We start from the raw sequence: 16,207 nt of genomic DNA, 5'->3' as shown, positions 1-16,207 counted from the left end.
CGGCTTGCGTTGGGATGAGGTTTTCTGGAGCAATGGCTGGAGGCATTGGTTGAACGCGGTGGGTCCCGTTATTTTGGCCAGCTTCCTTCCTTGCCCCACAGGCATGTGGTCAAGCTGAGTGCYACTGACCATGAGTCAGCAAAACCATTGCTCTCCCGGCCCTGCAGCACTGGTGACTCAGCAAAACCCTGTGTGGCTCATTCAGGCAAGGGGCCAAGGCGTAGCGGGTCCCCAGCACCTGTCGGCTACCCCAGAGGCATCGCTGCTGCTGCTGCTGCTGCTGCTGTTTGGGATCCAGTTCAGGGTCTCCTGCTCTTGTCCCCCTGAGTGCCTATGGGCAGGAGTGAGTCAGACACAAACCAACCTGACCTCTGCCCCATCCCAGCAAACCCACCCTCCCCAARGGCTCTAAATGGCTTTGCAAATGTGTTTTGCAGACAAAAAGACAGTCCTGACGCCAGGCCCAGGGCTCCCCTACACYCCTTACAGGCTTTCCTGGAGCCTGTGGCAGAGCAGGTGAAGCACCAGCCCTCTTCCCTTCACTTTGAAGTGTCTGGGAACCTGTAGCTGGCCAGGCAACCTGTACCTTGGCCCCCGGGCTGGGGCACCTATGGCAGCTCCTCCTTGAGYGTTTCCAGTCAGGCCAGTCTCTCCCAGAGTCCCGTGGCTATGGAGTGGGCTCYAGTGTGCAGGGATGGGCTGGTGAGGGCAGCATGCCATACTAGTCACGTACCATCACACGGTGCACAGCAGAGTACTTCAGTAAAGAACTCTGGCCCCAGGCTGTGTCTGTTTTTTTCTAATTCCATGGGATTAAAGGCAATGTTATGAATTTGCTTGAGCTTCATGGTAGCAAGGCTTGTGTCCTCATCTGAGTCTGCTCTCATACCAGTGCAAGAGAGTCACTGCTTTCACAGGGTTCTAAGTGACTTACATGTCCCATGCTCCCTATGGTGTAKAGGAAAAAAGGGAGAATGGGGCTGTGTCAGGGAATGTTACAATACTGGTCCTCTCCTGGGTGCTTGCAGGATGGGAAGGGACTGAAGGGCTTATCCCCAGAGTTTTTCATCTGGCTCTGTCCCTTGGCACCAGTGGTTTTGGGGCTGACACTACAGTGCCTGCATACCGGGGGGAGTGGTGGCTCCAGCAAGGAGCCAGGATTTCTGCATTCAGGCTCCCTCAGCACCTCTGTGGAATGTTTGCCTTGATGTTAAAGCCTTGAGAGGTACAGCGGGTATGTTTAACCAGGAACTGGGAGCACGTCTGGGTATTTATAGGCTGGGACTGTGAGAGTTGCACCATATTATCTTAAAAAGATAGAGTGGCACAAGCGTGGGCTCAGGGTTTTTTACACATTTTTCCTTGTTTGTGGAGCAAACAGGGAGTGCCATGACTGAGGCGTTCTACAGAAGGCAGAAATGTGTGAGAGACAGAGGAGAGATCTATCCCTCCTCAGTTCTATTTTTGTCACGGTGGATGAACCCCTTCCCTTGGTGGTCTGTCTCCCTAGCCCCCTGCACCCCATCCCAAGGGGTGACCAGAGCATTGTACCCTGCAGCCGCAGCTGTGGGTGTTGGGTGACGCACCCCTGGGACCATGCCATGCTTTTGCAACCTTGGTGCCTGCTTGAGAGGATTCTCRAGGAGGGGTCAAGTGACTCAGCTCCAGCAGCTCCAGTTGGGAAGAGCGCCCCAGCCCGAGCTCTGGGAGTTTGGGGTCTCCTCTGCAARTGGTACCAGGGTGTCCCATCTGCCCTTTGCCACACAGGCAGGGACCTGATGCAGCTTAGTTTATAACATAGAATCCCTTAGGCTGGAGAAGATCCACCAGATCGTGGAGTTGAACCATTAACCCAGYACTACCAAGTCCACCACTAAACCATATCCCTGTGTGCCACATTTGCATGGCTTTTTAATGTGTTCAGGGATGGTGATTCCACCATTTTCCTGAGCATTCTGTTCCAATGCCTKATCATCTTTTCAGGGAATAAATTTTTCCAATATCCAGTCTAAAGCTCCCCTGGCACAACTTGAGGCCGTTTTCTCTCATCCTGTGATCTATTACCTGGGYAAACAAGCCCCCACTTCAGTACAGTTCCCTTTCAGGCAGTTGGAGAGAGTGATGAGGTCTCCCCTTAGCCTCCTTTTCCCTAGGCTGAACAAGCTCAGCTCCCTCAGCTGCTCCTCATAGGACTTGTACTCCAGACCTTTCCCCAGCTCTGCTGCCCTTCTCTAGACATGCTCCAGACCTCAAAGGCTTTCTTGTAATGATGGGCCCAGTGCTGGACACAGGACTCAAGGTGTAGCCTCACCAGCACCCAGTACAGTGGGAATATCCCTGCCCTGGCCCCGCTGGCCACACTATTTATGATACGGGCAAGCATGCCATTGGTCTCCTTGGCCACCTGGGCAGACTCTGGCTCATGTTCAGTTTCAAGTGCCTTATTTTTGGGAGGTTCTAGCACGTCTCCCATTTGCAGTCTGGGAGCATTCTGCCAGGGCTGCTACAGTGGCCTCTTTGTCCTTTCACATGGCTGTGTTTGCCTTCACCTTTTCTCCTCAATGATTTTTTTTCCTAAATTTATTGCAGTGGYACGAATGTCATGAACTGCAGTGACCTACATGGCAAGGAAAGCTTCAGCTCAGAGATGCAGAGATTATTTTATTGCCCYGCTGTGGCTGGGATTTTTAGACGACATCTTCAAATTCAAAAAAAATGCATTTCTGATTTTGAAGCTCGTTGCTAAAAGAGAAAAGAAAACTTCCATGCAAGCTGAGCAGAGCCTGTGGGCACACAAGCCTGGGCAAGTCTGGTTTCAAACGCTGCCTCCGCCGGTGCTGGTGTGCAGGTGCTGGATGCAGCTCATTAGTGGAGCCTGATTCACCATCCCTGAGATCCCGAGTGAAGCAGTGGTAACTTTTTCCCGGCACMGTGCCAGGATCTCGCCCACTCCCTACGCCGTTTCCTAAACTGATGTACAATTGACAAGGTGAGGGTGCGTTTAGCAGTGGCGCTGGCACGTCCCAAACTACACCCTTTTCCAGGGTAACACCCACAAAAGCAGTCTAAAAGGTGGCAGCAGCTCCGGATGATGGGAAACCTGGGAGCAGAGGAAGGGTTGCACTGAGCACAACAAAGTGACTCATGCAGGCCCTGGCCATTGTGCCCCAGCTCTGTGGACACTGGGGAAGGTGTCCTTAGCATCATGGGTGGTGGCAATCCTCAGTCAGTTCATGCTGGCTGGCTGGGGCTGGTTTGGAGGCAGAGCTGGCCAGCAGCCTGCTCAGACATGTTCTGGCTGCCATCATGGGCTGCAGTGAACTTAGGGAAATGCTAAATGGAGTTGCAAAAGGCTGAGGCTAGGTGGTAATTTTTCCTTTAGTGTTCCTCATGCTGCAAACCATGATCCTGGTGGTGGGTGAGGGTGGCTCGCTGGTGGCTGGATGTCACGACACACAGCTGGGTGTCACAGCAGGCAGGAGCCCTGAGCATGGCTCCATCCTCATCAGGGCCCTTTGCATCAGCCTTTGAACATCGAGTGTTTTCACCCAGTGGACTTCTCCATCACATCTTGCTCTTCCATATTGTCCCTAGCTATTAAAAGCAAGCAAACAAACAAACAAACAAAGGAATTATGGTGAAATGTACTAATGATCTTTRAGACTGTGAGCTGCTCTGGTGTCTTCACTAGGTTTTACTTACACACTACCTTGCTTCAGAGGGCTGCTGCCAAACTTGACATCGCCTGTCCCTGTGTCCCACGCACTCCATGGCCCTGCCCAAATCCTTGCCACCCCCACACCMTCTGCCCGCTCTTGACCCTGCTTGGTGTTGGATGTTCTTCGTCATCCCCTGGCCCATCCTCGCCCATGGCTTGGTGACACACCTGGCACCCACCTTGGGGAGGAGGGGAACTGCGTCTCCCCGGCTGCTGGCCCTGTCTGCTCCTTGGGGCAGGGATCTCGCGTTGTTTGCCTCACCGAGTTATTYTGCAGCAGGTTGAAATTACCAGGGACGGGCAACAACAGTCCTGGCAGACGCTGGCAGCAGGCAGCGTGACCCGCGGCTGACAGGATGGGGTGGTAAATGGCAGTGATGGTATTGATTCATCCCCACCCACGCCAGGATGTGATGAGGAACGCAGGGACCCAACTCACCTTGTCACCACCTTGAGCAATTCCTTCTGCTGTCCCCCATTGTGAGCCTGGCTTGGGTCGGGGGRGTATTGGCATGCTGGTGGGGTTTCCATCATGATGGAGAGAAGTGCCTCCAGCCACATCCAAGCACATCATGCATTTAATTTTCTTTGCCAGCACTAGATGTCATTTAATTATTTCCTTTAGTTTCCAGCAGAAGCTGCCCTAAGAAGACCATCATTTATGCAATTATGTCTCCTCCGTGTGACAAAACACTGAAGCAATTGAGACTTCTGATCCTGAGAAGAGTGTGGGCTCAGAAAGATGAGGGTCAACACCCCATTGCAACCCAAGGATCAGCTTAAAAGTTGCAATGTATTTTCTTGGGATGGGAGCAATCAGCTCTCACTGGTGATTTGGTGAGTCAGTCTGGACCTCCTGGGGCAGTTTCTGCTTTGTCAATATTTCCATAAAGGCTCTGAATTCTTATTGTCACCTTCTGCTAAGCTCCATCTTGCCACCACAGCCCCTATTTTCAGTGTGATTGCCTGGGGTTAAGATCTTGAGCCCCATTTTAAGCATGTTGGCAAACAGAGTCAGTGGCTTTGCACACCCTGTCTCTGACCTTCCACATGTAGAACAGCCTGTTAATAGTTTTTTGCAGCGTGGGACGTGGCATCTCGGCCTCTTTGGCTGAGGACTCCTGAGTGTTTCTCAAGGCACACTGGCACCAGGGTGACTTAGGGTTAGGGCTATGGTCAAAAAAACTAAAGGTGCCTTGCTCCATGCTTGTGACAAAGGTGCTTGTAGGTTATAGGTGGAGGGAGGTGTGGGAGCATTCCTGGCAGACACTGCAGCTGCTCYCAAGTCCTGCAGCCTCCAGCATCCTCTCCTATTGCAGTCTGGAGTCAATGAAGCTGAACAGCTTGGACACTGCCACTGCGGATCTCTATTAGCAGATAAATACCCGCCAATCTTTCCTCCCTGCAGTACCACCATTTTATAAAGCCCTTTCTCTTGCTTAGCACTGAGTTGTTTTGTTTTTAGCATTGCAACCCTAAATTGGCTGGTGTAGTGAGTGGGGGATTAAGGGCACAGTCCTGGGCAAAGGTCTCCCACAACTCCTCGGGGCCAACCAGCTGCAGCCTCTKATCCCCAGGGTCACGCGCCCCACCCCGAAACAAGGGCCACTTGTTTGGCATTGCTGGCAGAGCAGGGCCCTGCACAGGMGGCAGCTGGCCTGCCTGTGGCTCAACAGAGTAGAGCCCACTTCCTTCTCTGGACCAGGAGGGTGTCTCAGAGGGGAACCCAGACACCAGGCAGCTTTGGCTGGGGTCACAGGGTGTTATTGGAAAGCAATGGTGAGAATCAAGTGCAGATCCTCAGAGTCCCCTTGGCACCCCTTTGTTCTTCTTTTCCTGGAGTGGAAAGGTGCAAAACCCGGCAGGGTTCAAAGGAAGCCTATCCATTGTGGTGACATGGTAGTGTGACCTGCTCCTGCTTTGCCCTGGCCAGCAAAATCTGAAATGGGTATCAGAGAAGCAYACCATGACCAGCCCCAGCAGCTAAACCCTCTTCAGGCTGCAGCAGCAGCATGAGACCCTAGGCCATCAGCAATCMCTTGAAGGAGGGAGCTTAAGATGCCTCAGAAAGACAAAACCTGAGGAGCTTCCCAAGCATTAATGAACTCGTTACAGATGCTTCTAAGACAAAAGCAGCAAGTTTGTCCTTGCAGCAGGGCATGAAGCTGCAGCAGTCCCTGACAGAAGGTGTTTTTGATGCTCCGTCTTTGGAGCAGGGCAATAAGGGCAGTTTTGATGCTACAAGCTTGAGCCATGGCCTGAAGCAGCTGCACTTAGCCCCATATGATGCAACCACCAAAGCCCAGAATTTCCTTCCTTTTTTCCTATTTTGTGCACTGTTTTGCCCTGTCATCCTSCAATGTGCTGACAGTGCTGGAGGAAGGCATGTGGCGCTTTCCCCCTGCCTCAGCATCCCAYACATGCAGCAGCTCACATGCGCCTGTCTCACATCGCCTGTCCCTTGACTCAGCTGATTTCCTCTCACCCAAGGCAGTGACCAAGCTCCTGCTGCCCCATCCAGGCACTGGCAAATGCGATGGGTTGGAATGGTGGAGGGTGTCCAGCACCACTGTCACCCCCAGCACTGTGTCCGTGTCCCCAGCATGGGTTGCCACGGAAGCAGCTGGCAGTGCATGGCAAGCAGGGCTGGAGGTGGGTGCTTGGATCACTGCAGTGAGCCTGGTGGTATCTGACCTGCAYGAAAAGTGGGACAAATATCTGCACCTGCTTACTGGGCATGTTTGGAGCATCCTGTAATTAATGTTTGCTCAGCTGACGGCTGCTTAGCGTTATTAGCGGATGATGAGTGGCTGATGTTGTTGATGTTGCTACCTCGAAACATCTAATTTCAGCATCTGTACTGAGCAAAAGGGACAGGGCCACACTGCTGGTGCCAAGACCCTGGCARGCTTTGATTCTTTGGAGCTGGCTTCCTATTCAATCTGTGCACATGGGCATCCCTGCCCTGCCCTGGCAGCCCTGAGTTTGGACCCACATGGTGGCCATGATGACAGGGACAGGACCTGCCCCAGTGGCATGGCAGGGCCAGCAGCTCCCCTTGCTACAGCAAGATGCACAGAGTCCCCATGCCCAAAGCAGCAGGAGTGTGCTTAGAGACAGATACAAGATGATATTCAGGGGCTTCATCCAAAACCCACAGAAAGTTTCTTRTGTATTTAAGCCATTTTGATGAACATGTCTAGCACCTCATAAATAAATGAATGTGTGCAAAGGAGCACTGAGTTATCCCACCCTTCCTCCCACATGAGCTAGACACAAGTGTGAGGAACAAGCACTCATATTGGGATGCTTGTTTATTTATTTATTGGGGATGAAAAAGCATTGGTGACAGCAACACTTGGGAAGCCTTTAAAAATATTTTCTGATTACACTGAGATTAAAAAAACTAAGCCAGCATCATCTTTATCTCCTTGTCCATAATCCCGCTGCCGCCTGAGCAGCCAGTCTGTGTTTTTTTACGAGGCATTTCTGGACAGCTGGCAGGGATTTGAGGTGTCATGTCCCCAGGCAGTACAGTGGCCTCTAGTGGCAACTCACATCCAGCCCTGGGGAAAGAAACCTGCAAGTGAACCTTGCGSATTCCTTGTTCTCCAGGAAAATTAACAACTTGAGTCCAAACTGCCGAAGGAGAGGCAGCTCTGTATGGGGGTGGTGTGATGTCAGGAAGAGAACGGAGCACACCCACGGACCCCATGTGCAAGGAGCAGCAGCTCCTGAGACCCCCACCCACRGCCCTGGTGATCCATTTAAGGTTGGCAGCAGCACCCAGTCCTGCCCCTGCCCCTGGCCCTGCAGTGCTGGTCGCAGCCCCGGCTCCTCCATGCCTTGTGCTGCGGGCAGCCCGTCTCCAGTGCCCTCTCCTGGCTGGACAGAAAAACTGTTGCCTTGAACGGCCAGTTTTTAATAATGACACAGACACGGTTAATGGGATAAAAAGGGTTTTACCTCGGTATTTGGGATCCCAGGTGCACAGCTTGATGGCAGAATGCACACCCGTGTTGAGCATGGATACAAGTTTTATAGATCTCAGGAATTAGCGTATCTATTTAGGATTCCCCAATAAGATACTTAACAAATGCAGTAATGTCCCCCTATTCTAATGAATCCCCCCAACCCCGGATGAGTCCAGAGCCCAGTTTACACAAGATGTTCTGGACAGAAGGCTTCACCCAAAGCTGGAGCCTCGGGTTTAAGACAGCACAGGGCACACTGACTCCTTCCTGAGGATGTTTGATCTCTCTGCCCAGCAGAACTCCTAAACTAAGCTGGAATAATGGCTACAGCAATTATAAACATGGGCTAAGGGGTACAGGGGGATGCACAGAGGGTACAGAAAGTGTAAAAAGGAAAAGCACAATCATCAGGCATCACTGGACCTGTTCTCCAGTCTCCTGGATGGACCTCAGCACTGGGTTGCAGCCTTGTCCCTGTCTTGCAGCTCCAGGAGCTGTGTGTGCTACAGGTCTGTCTCCTGAGAGCCCTCTGTGAGCAGTCTGCATGCCTAAGGAAAGCTGTCTTGTGCTATAAGCTCTTTTATGAGGAGGAATGGCTTGGGTTTTCTTTCTTCAACCCATTCATCCATTTCTAAAGGCTTTGTAGCTACTTTACAGTTTTGGATTCTTTCTCCCTCTTCTGAGTTTGGCTGGAGCTGCCTGAAGCACTTGCTAGCACATCAGTCTCCCCAGATCTTTCCTTCTCCACCAGGCTGAATGCGTCTGGTGAGGCAGGGTCTTAAAGCCTTAGCAGAGACCCTGGGAATAAACCACAGAATCATAGAAAGGTTTGGGTTGGGAGAGACCTTAAAGATCATCCAGTTCCAGCCAACCTGGTGTGAGCAGGGACACCTTTCACTAAACCAGGTTACTCAGASCTCCAACCAACCTGGCCTTGAACACTTCCAAGGTTGGGGCACYCACAATTTCCCTGGGCAACCTGGTCCAGTGCCTCACCACCCTCACASTAAAGAATTTCTTCCTAATAYCTAATCKAAACCTGCCCTTGTTCAGTTTTAAGCCACTCCCCCTTGTTCTATCATTACATGCTCTTGTAAATAGTCACTCTCCATCTTTTCTGGAGGCTCCCTTCAGGTCCTAAAACGCCACAACGAGGTCACCCTGAAGCCTTCTCTTTYCCAGGCTGAACAATCCCAGTTGTCTCAGCCCTTCCTCATAGGAGAGGTGCTCCATCCCTCTAAACCATCTTGGTCACCCTCCTCTGGTCCTTCCTGAGCTGCTCCATCTTTAAGACAGTCCAAGCACAGCCAAAACTACCATTTTTTTCTTGCTTCCTTCAGCTCATGTGTGTGGCATTAGCTTCACTTATTTCTTTGAGAAAAGTCCCCAGGTCCTACACGGCAGGTAGATGTAGTCCTCAGTGTCACAGCAAAGGTRTCCTTCCATCCTGGAGCAGTTGCATTTTTTGGCTTTATCCTAAGACACAGAGGACCTCATATCAGGAGCAGAAGTGCACYTCAAGCTTTGCATGGAGTCCATGCTCTTGTGCCCTTTCCCTGAGATTTGCTTGCTGCACKTTAGGAGGTCTTTTCTTCTCCACCAGAAGGTTTGCCTCCCAACTGTCCCAGTCCCCTGTGCTGCTGGGAAGGGACTGCTGGCCAGCAGCCCATCAGCAGGAGGGGACCCAGGCAGAGGGTACACCCACATTTTGAGCCCCTTGGATGTTATGAAGGCCATCATCGAAGAAAATGTGAGGCTGGATCTGGGCGAGAATGGGGCCCTTGGGAGCCCCGTCCATGAAGAAAGCCTCGTCGATGGGCAGACCCCATTCCCGCAGTGTCTTGATGGCTCGGATGCCCATGTCCCGGCCACTGCGGGCAGTCACCAGGTAGGTGCGGATGGGGGATTTCTCCTGGCTGAACTTCTTTCTCATCTTCCCAAGGTGCATGGCAAAAGCCTTCAGGGGACCCTGGAAGCACAGCAAGACAGTTGGGAGTGTGTGGGAAATGAGGAAACACCTACTCTACCTGTACAAGCCACTTGTTCCTCTTCCATGGTTTCTCAGGGCTCTGYGGGGCACAGGAATGCCTGTGGGCTGCAGGACTGGACAGTGCTGGTGTGGTGCGTAGGGTCCTTGGGAGGAAAGTGAACCTTGTGATGCTCATCCTAATCCTCAAGTCTCCARGAAGGTACATCCCAGCAAACAGTGCCTCTGGGTCGGAGTCCTGCAGGGACTTGGACAGCAAGAGGTCACAGCCTACAAAAGCTGACGCTGGGAGTAACTACAATCCTAGATATTTAGGAACTAATGCTTACTTATAGGAGGTAAGAGATCTATTTCCAGTGGGACTCCAGATCAGGCCCACACCACAGACTGAGCGGTGGATGCATGGGGAATTTGTAAGARTTTGTGCTTTTTTAGCTGCTCATGGCAGAGCCGTAGCAGGAGAGACGGCAGAGCCTGTGGGTGCCCATGGAGGCAAGGTGGCATGCTCACCTCTCCTATGGGCACAGCCTCCATCTCCCGYTCGTACTGCAGTGCCCCCTCCAGCCCCTGCTCCTGGAAGATCAGGTCCGTCTCATCGGAGAAGAGCACGGCATCCCCATCGAACACCACACGCAGGGGGGTGCTGGGGGCCTGCACCTCTTGCTGGAAGACGAGCGCTGCCGAGACCCCTGTGAGACAGAGCAAGGTGGGGTCAGGAGGGACACCCCTCCTGGAGGCAGCTCATGCACAGCCAGCTGCTCCCAACACATCCGCTGCAGCCCTGAACCACATCCCCACGCCAGGGTCTCCAAGCCAGGCAGCTTTTTGGGGAGTCAGCCCAGCCTTTCCAGGATTGTGTAATCCCCTGAGAAAGCGCCGCTGATCAGAAACCGAGGTCTGGGGAGATACCGAGGTGTGCTAAGAGATAGTGGGTGGTTGTCAAGGCATGAGCAGCCCTCCTCCTGGTGCTTGCTCACCCTGCCAAGCCTCAATCTTTAACACCCAAATTTAGCACTCTGTGGTGTGAATAATATGGACTGGCATCTCCATTGATTGTGGTAATTGGCTTAATTACAGTCTCTTCCGACAAGCTGCTCCCTGCCCACCATCATGTGTGAACCCAGGCACCCAGATGGGAGACWCTTGTCAGAGCAATGATACTCTCAAGGAGGTTCCAGGAATGTGTTGTGTAGTGAAGGAAAGTCCAGGCTGCAGATGGCTTGCTCCTGACTTTGAAGGACGCTGGCCAGCTGATGTGTTCATACCCAAGTGAATTAATAAGAAGGTGATTAACCCCATTAGAGCAGCTGGGGACTCTGCACTCCCTCTGATCGAGGTGAAACATGTGCTTACACCATCACTGAGCGCACCGTAACTCTGCATGTGCCAAGGCAGAAAATCTCTGTGGCACCCTCACAAAGTCCTGGGAATCACTGATAAACTCTCATGGATGAATGGAATTGTATCTTTGGTTAGAAAGGTTTAAATGTCAGGCAGGGAATGAGCAGCCCATTGTGGAGCTATGTCCAGAATGATGCATAATGCACTCAGTGACTTGTGAGGGCATCTGAGCAACCCTGGGGTATTTGAAGGCCACTGGTAAGGGCAGAAGTGGAGACTGAACTGTTCAGGATTGCACTGATAATCAATGTGCCATTCACCCCTTGCTCTGTGAAATCACAGGCTCTGGCGTTGCCTCTTGGTACTGAGCTGCTTGGGAAAAGTGTGGTGGGTTTAGGGACGTGGAATGATGGGAAGAACACACCTCTCCGGAGGGCGTTGCAGACATCAGTCCTGTCAGCTGAGAGGAACAGCTTGACGCCGTGGGACTTGAGGTACTGTGTGGAGTCCTCATCACTGACGAAGCAGAACTTGGAGATCTCCAAGCCTTGAGGAYAAGGGACGTGAGTGAAGTTATATGGAACAACATCCTCCCCACAGACCCCTGCTCCTTCACTGGATCTGGGTGTGCTTTGCTGCAAGACCTCCCAGTGCTGTGTGGGGAGCCTGCCTGTGTTCTTGCTGCATCTTCTTGACTTGCTGTTGCTCCTACAAAACTGCAGAGTGCAATTAAATATTCCTTCCATCCCTCTCTTAAAGGAGCACTCCTCCTGAGAGCACTCTGGGATTTAGGGAGTTTTTTTTTCAGTAGCTGCCTGAAGATGCCCAGGCTGTGCAAAATGCTGCCAGACTTCCTGGTGCAAAGCAAGGAAGACGGAACTCCTTCCCTGCTTCCCCTTGTTATCCCCTGGCTCTCAGTTTGCCCCTGCTGATCCACTGTGGTGGCTGATCTGCTCTGCAGCCTCGCAGGGGAAAGGCACCACTGGGGATGGRTCCCTCTTACCGTAGTGCTTGGCGCTGTTGATGATGCGCACRCCGCTCTCTGGGCTGTTGTTGGAGAGCACCAGGATGTCAAACAGCTCCCTCTCTGCTGGGTTGCTCTCCAGGATCTTCTCATTCACATACTGCACTGCCTGTGAGGAGAAGATGAGACTCTTTTAAAGAGGCGTGACAGTAATGGCTTTGCAGGGCTTTTTTTGCAGTCAAGGTTAGTGGTTTGTGCTGCCTCTGTCAGCTGTGGCAAGGCTGGCATGTTATGGAGAGCTAGACACAACAATCATCCTGCAAAAGCCATCRTCAGGAGGGCTGAGAATGGGATACCTCACCAGGGGGGGAGGTGGACTGGTGAGGAGCACAGGTCTTGATGCCCTGCAATGAGGCAAAGAGATCAGGAAAGGCATAACTGCACCCAGTGATGGGAGTTGAGACAAAACTGGGAAAGCTGAGCTTTCACCCCATCCTGCGAGTGTCTGGATGTGCCCCTAACCAGGCGTGGGGCTCTCACCTGGATGAAGGCAAAGGCTGTGCCTGGTGGCAGGGGCTTGTCCTGGTTGGCCAACTGGTGCCTTGTGTACTCCTCCTTGCCCTTCTCCAGGTAGAGCTTGTGTTCCTCCTCCAGGTTGAAGATGGCTCTGGTGGTCACAGCAATGACCAGTGCCTCGCTGGGGTCTTTCTGCAGGACACAGAGGAAAAAGGAGTCAGGGGACAGCAGARAAGGAGCTCGTGGAGGTGGGGTGAGCAGGGGGCACCAATCCAAGTGGTGGAGTTGGGTGCTGGAGGTATCAGCTATGTGTCACAGTTCCTGATGCCAGAGGTACCACACCCAGTCTTCATCTGCAGGCCACCAAGGATGGGGCTGGCAGTTGTGAAACCCAGCCTGATATACCCAGTGTGAAATACCTGTCTGATAAGTGCCACATGCTCCAAGGACAGCTCACACAGAGGGAATTGCTTCATAATTTTGTTGTTTGTGGGCAAAGCAYAGTCATCTGTTTGTGCTGAGCTGGGTATTGCTGGGTTTCTCTGCACATASTGGCGGCTTTTCCCTTTGTTTGTGTCTGTTCTGGACAGTCAAATAGTCTCTGTGTATGTAGAGAAAATGCTGCTTTCTCTCTGGCTGCTCCAAAGTTTAAGTGTGAGCAAATATGCCTGCCCTGTCCATGCTACTGGAAATCACATGGACCTCACTGGGACCAGGTGTCCAGCAGCCCTGGGACAGGCCACTTCTGCTGAAACCAGGTATGAGCAATTCAGGCCACCACAGTTGTGGGTCGTGGTGTGTTCTCTCCTGAGGCAGCATTTCAAAAATTGGTCTGGAAACACAGGGTGTATGTTTTCTAATGAACAGCCTTTTACCTGTTTGACATTGGTGTTTATGACCGTGCTTTCAGGCTCTGCCATCTTCAACTCTCAGCCTTTAAGAGAAAATATAAAATTTAACTGACGGATAATGATATAGTCAATCTAGAGAGGGGGAGGAGTGGAAAGGAGATAGGAAACATCCTACACACCAAGTACAGCAGTCCAAATGAAGCTATTTCTGCTGACAGCAGCTCTGCTCTGAGAAAAACTGTTCTAATAGTTCCAATTAAATATGATGGAAAAGTAACTTTTTAAACACCGATTGCTGCTTTTATTTTTACTTTTGTTTTTCTCAAAGAGTATTCTTCTCTGTGTAGAACTGCTGAAGGCTGCTGTGGAGCTCTTTTCCAAGAGAAATAAGGTCTTTAAAAGCCAAAATAGGTTAGRTCTTATAGGTAGGTTTCTAGTTCACMCCCTTGTTGCCTTTTTTGCTACTTTTGCTTGAATGGTGAATTTGTATCTACAAATGAAGGAGTTSACTGCATCASCAGCTCATTTGMAGCKGTAAAAGGCYSGAGCARGTAGAYATGTGCGGAGAGGGCTTGGATACAGGCTGGAACCCCCCAGATGAGGCTGATCTGCCCCTCCCCTGCCCTATAAGCCAGTCAGGCCCTACCTGATTACTGTGCGGGGKGGCTGTGCAAGCACAGATCAAAGCCAGCATGCAGTGTAAAAGGACAAGTCAGGGTCTCCAGAGAGATCTTTCTTTTGCCCCAGTTTTCTTTAATTACTGTTTATTGTTTAGGGACTGCACAGTGTTGCCTGGGTCGGTAGGCAGTACACTTGGCTGATGCCAGCCCCGAGAGCCAGAGCCTTGCCACGGGGGCTCAGTGCTTCCTGTGCACTCCASGACGAGTAGAAAGTCCTGCAGCAGGGCTACTCCTACTCCCCCAGCCAGGGGTACCCGGCAAGCCAGGAGACACTGAGCATAATCTGCTTTCTCCACCCCATGCCCCACGCTGGGAAGGGGTGTCCTCCCAGAGAGCAGGGCAGAGGGTGGCAAACACCAGCCCAGCCGTGCAGGCAGCTCTCCTCCGGCAGAATCGCAGCCAAGTATTTTCTGAAAGTCAAAATTAAGTGTTAGGAGACAACGGAGCCGAGCAGCCCTTCCTGGTGGGACAATCCACCTCTAATTTCTGCTCTGCTCTTCCAAGCGCTGCAAACCAAGCCCGACTTCTCCTTTCCATCTCCCTGCCCCAAATACAGACACAGACACACTTCTCGCTGCGAGACCCCAGGAAAACTCTCCAGGCGGGTGCTGCYGGTCCCCGCAGCTCTTCCTACCTCTGGAGCAGGGAGCAGATGTTACCCCCTGCACACAGACAGGGTTCTGCCAGAGAGAAAAGCCCAAACTCACCCCGAGCGCTGCCTCAGCTCCCCGGCACAGCCCGTCCGGCRGCAGCATCCCAACTGTGCCCAAGGCGCTGCTGTTTATATTTCCCCCTATCCGCGCTGGCAGGAAGCAGCAGGAGCGGGATGGGTGCAGCTCCGCTCCCCGGCCTGCTGGGATTTGTAGGCGGTGACATGGTTGGCACCGTGCCCGGGCCAGACTGCATTTCCCAGCTGGCAGTGCACAGGATCGTGGTCACCCGGGCCTGGCTCGGACACAGCCGCGGTCATCCTGGGGAGGGGACTCAGCGCTGTTGGTGCTTCCGGAGCTCCCTCGGAGCTTGTGCTTGGTGGCCGATCGCTGCCCACAAGTGGTGCTGTGATGTCTCATTTGAGCAGCCGGAGTATTTCTAGCGTGCCTCTAGTCCTCTTATTTCCCAGCACCTGAATGGTTGTAGTTTTGACCGAAAAAGCAGGGGTACCTGGTCCAGAGTGACTCGCAGCATATGCCTGAATGCAGGGAGCAAAGGCAGGTGCAGAGCGTGGCTTGGTGCAGCACATTTGCAAATTTACTGTAATACTTTTGGGTGTCTTTTCCCTTCTTTTCTGAAAGCCATCTCTCACATGCTGTCCTGAGCGGGGTTGATTCTGGKGCTAGCATTTTGCTTGTCTGAGTAGGCTGTGTAGCACCCAACCCCGTGGGGCTCATGGTGTCAGGATATTTCAACACCCACTTTCTGTCCAAGAGTGCAATTGGCAGGGATGTCCGGGGGAGAGGATGACAGGAGGGGGTCTAACACAGGGGACCATCCTGCAGATTTTCTCTTGCCCACTGCTGGAACAAGGTCCACTGCAGCAGACTGCACAGCTTGGCTTGTGCCAAAGGAGACCAAACCCACCTGCACTAAGACCGAGTAGTTGTCCCCCTGCACAGCACCAGACTATCACCAGCATCACCAGATCTTTTACAAAACATGGGAGGCCATCAGGGTCCTGTGCAGCTTGGTTTCRCTGAGATCATAGAATCATGGAATGGTTTGGGGTTGGAAGGGACCTTAAAGATCATCTAGGTCTAAYCTCTTCCACCACRGGCAGGGATGCCATGCACCAGGTTGCTCAGGCCCCGCTTCAGCTTGGCCTTGAACTCTTTCAGGATGAGGCCACAATTTTTCTGGGCAACCTGTTCCGGTGCCTCATTATCATCTGAGTAAAAAATGTTTTCCGAAGATCTAAATCTCYCCTCTTTTAGCTGTYRCTACCAACAKAACATTGAAAAGGCTACTTAYGTGCATAYGCAGACCCCCACCCCCAYCCCCCRGATGCTTTCAATATTCCCTATTCCCCCATCCCCAYRAWGCATTTCTCSKGTGCATCCTTTGGCACTGCCASTTTAGAGCAAAAAGTTCCCCCAGARGTTTGCTGCAGCATCATTCCTGCAGCATAATTCCTGCATCTGCTGCTCCTGGAGATGATGTGTCTCTGAGCAGCARGAGTGCA

General features: G+C 52.3%; 1 protein-coding gene across 2 annotated transcripts; it reads right to left on the bottom strand.

Annotated features, from left to right (window-relative positions):
• Window positions 1-7,660: 7,660 nt before the first annotated feature.
• On the bottom strand, window positions 7,661-14,849 carry LOC130577065 (cytosolic 5'-nucleotidase 1A-like). Of its 2 annotated transcripts, XM_057372162.1 has the most exons (7): window positions 14,739-14,849; window positions 13,376-13,434; window positions 12,525-12,692; window positions 12,024-12,153; window positions 11,445-11,567; window positions 10,190-10,368; window positions 7,661-9,661 (listed from the first exon to the last, which is right to left on the bottom strand). In XM_057372162.1, exons 2-7 carry the CDS (start codon window positions 13,418-13,420, stop codon window positions 9,362-9,364), a joined length of 945 nt encoding a protein of 314 aa, XP_057228145.1. In that variant the 5' UTR covers window positions 13,421-13,434; window positions 14,739-14,849; the 3' UTR covers window positions 7,661-9,361. The 2 variants fall into 2 exon arrangements, with proteins under 2 accessions (XP_057228145.1, XP_057228146.1); XM_057372163.1 differs by lacking the exon at window positions 11,445-11,567 and having other exon boundaries at window positions 14,739-14,848.
• Between the last annotated feature and the right edge of the window lie 1,358 nt (window positions 14,850-16,207).

The sequence above is a fragment of the Malurus melanocephalus genome, unplaced genomic scaffold (assembly GCF_030028575.1).
Source record: "Malurus melanocephalus ecotype Western Australia unplaced genomic scaffold, MMel_1.1 scaffold_165, whole genome shotgun sequence".
NCBI classification, from domain to species: Eukaryota; Metazoa; Chordata; class Aves; order Passeriformes; family Maluridae; genus Malurus; species Malurus melanocephalus.
Note: the sequence above shows the minus strand (reverse complement) of the source record. Positions and strands in the feature narration are given on the sequence as shown.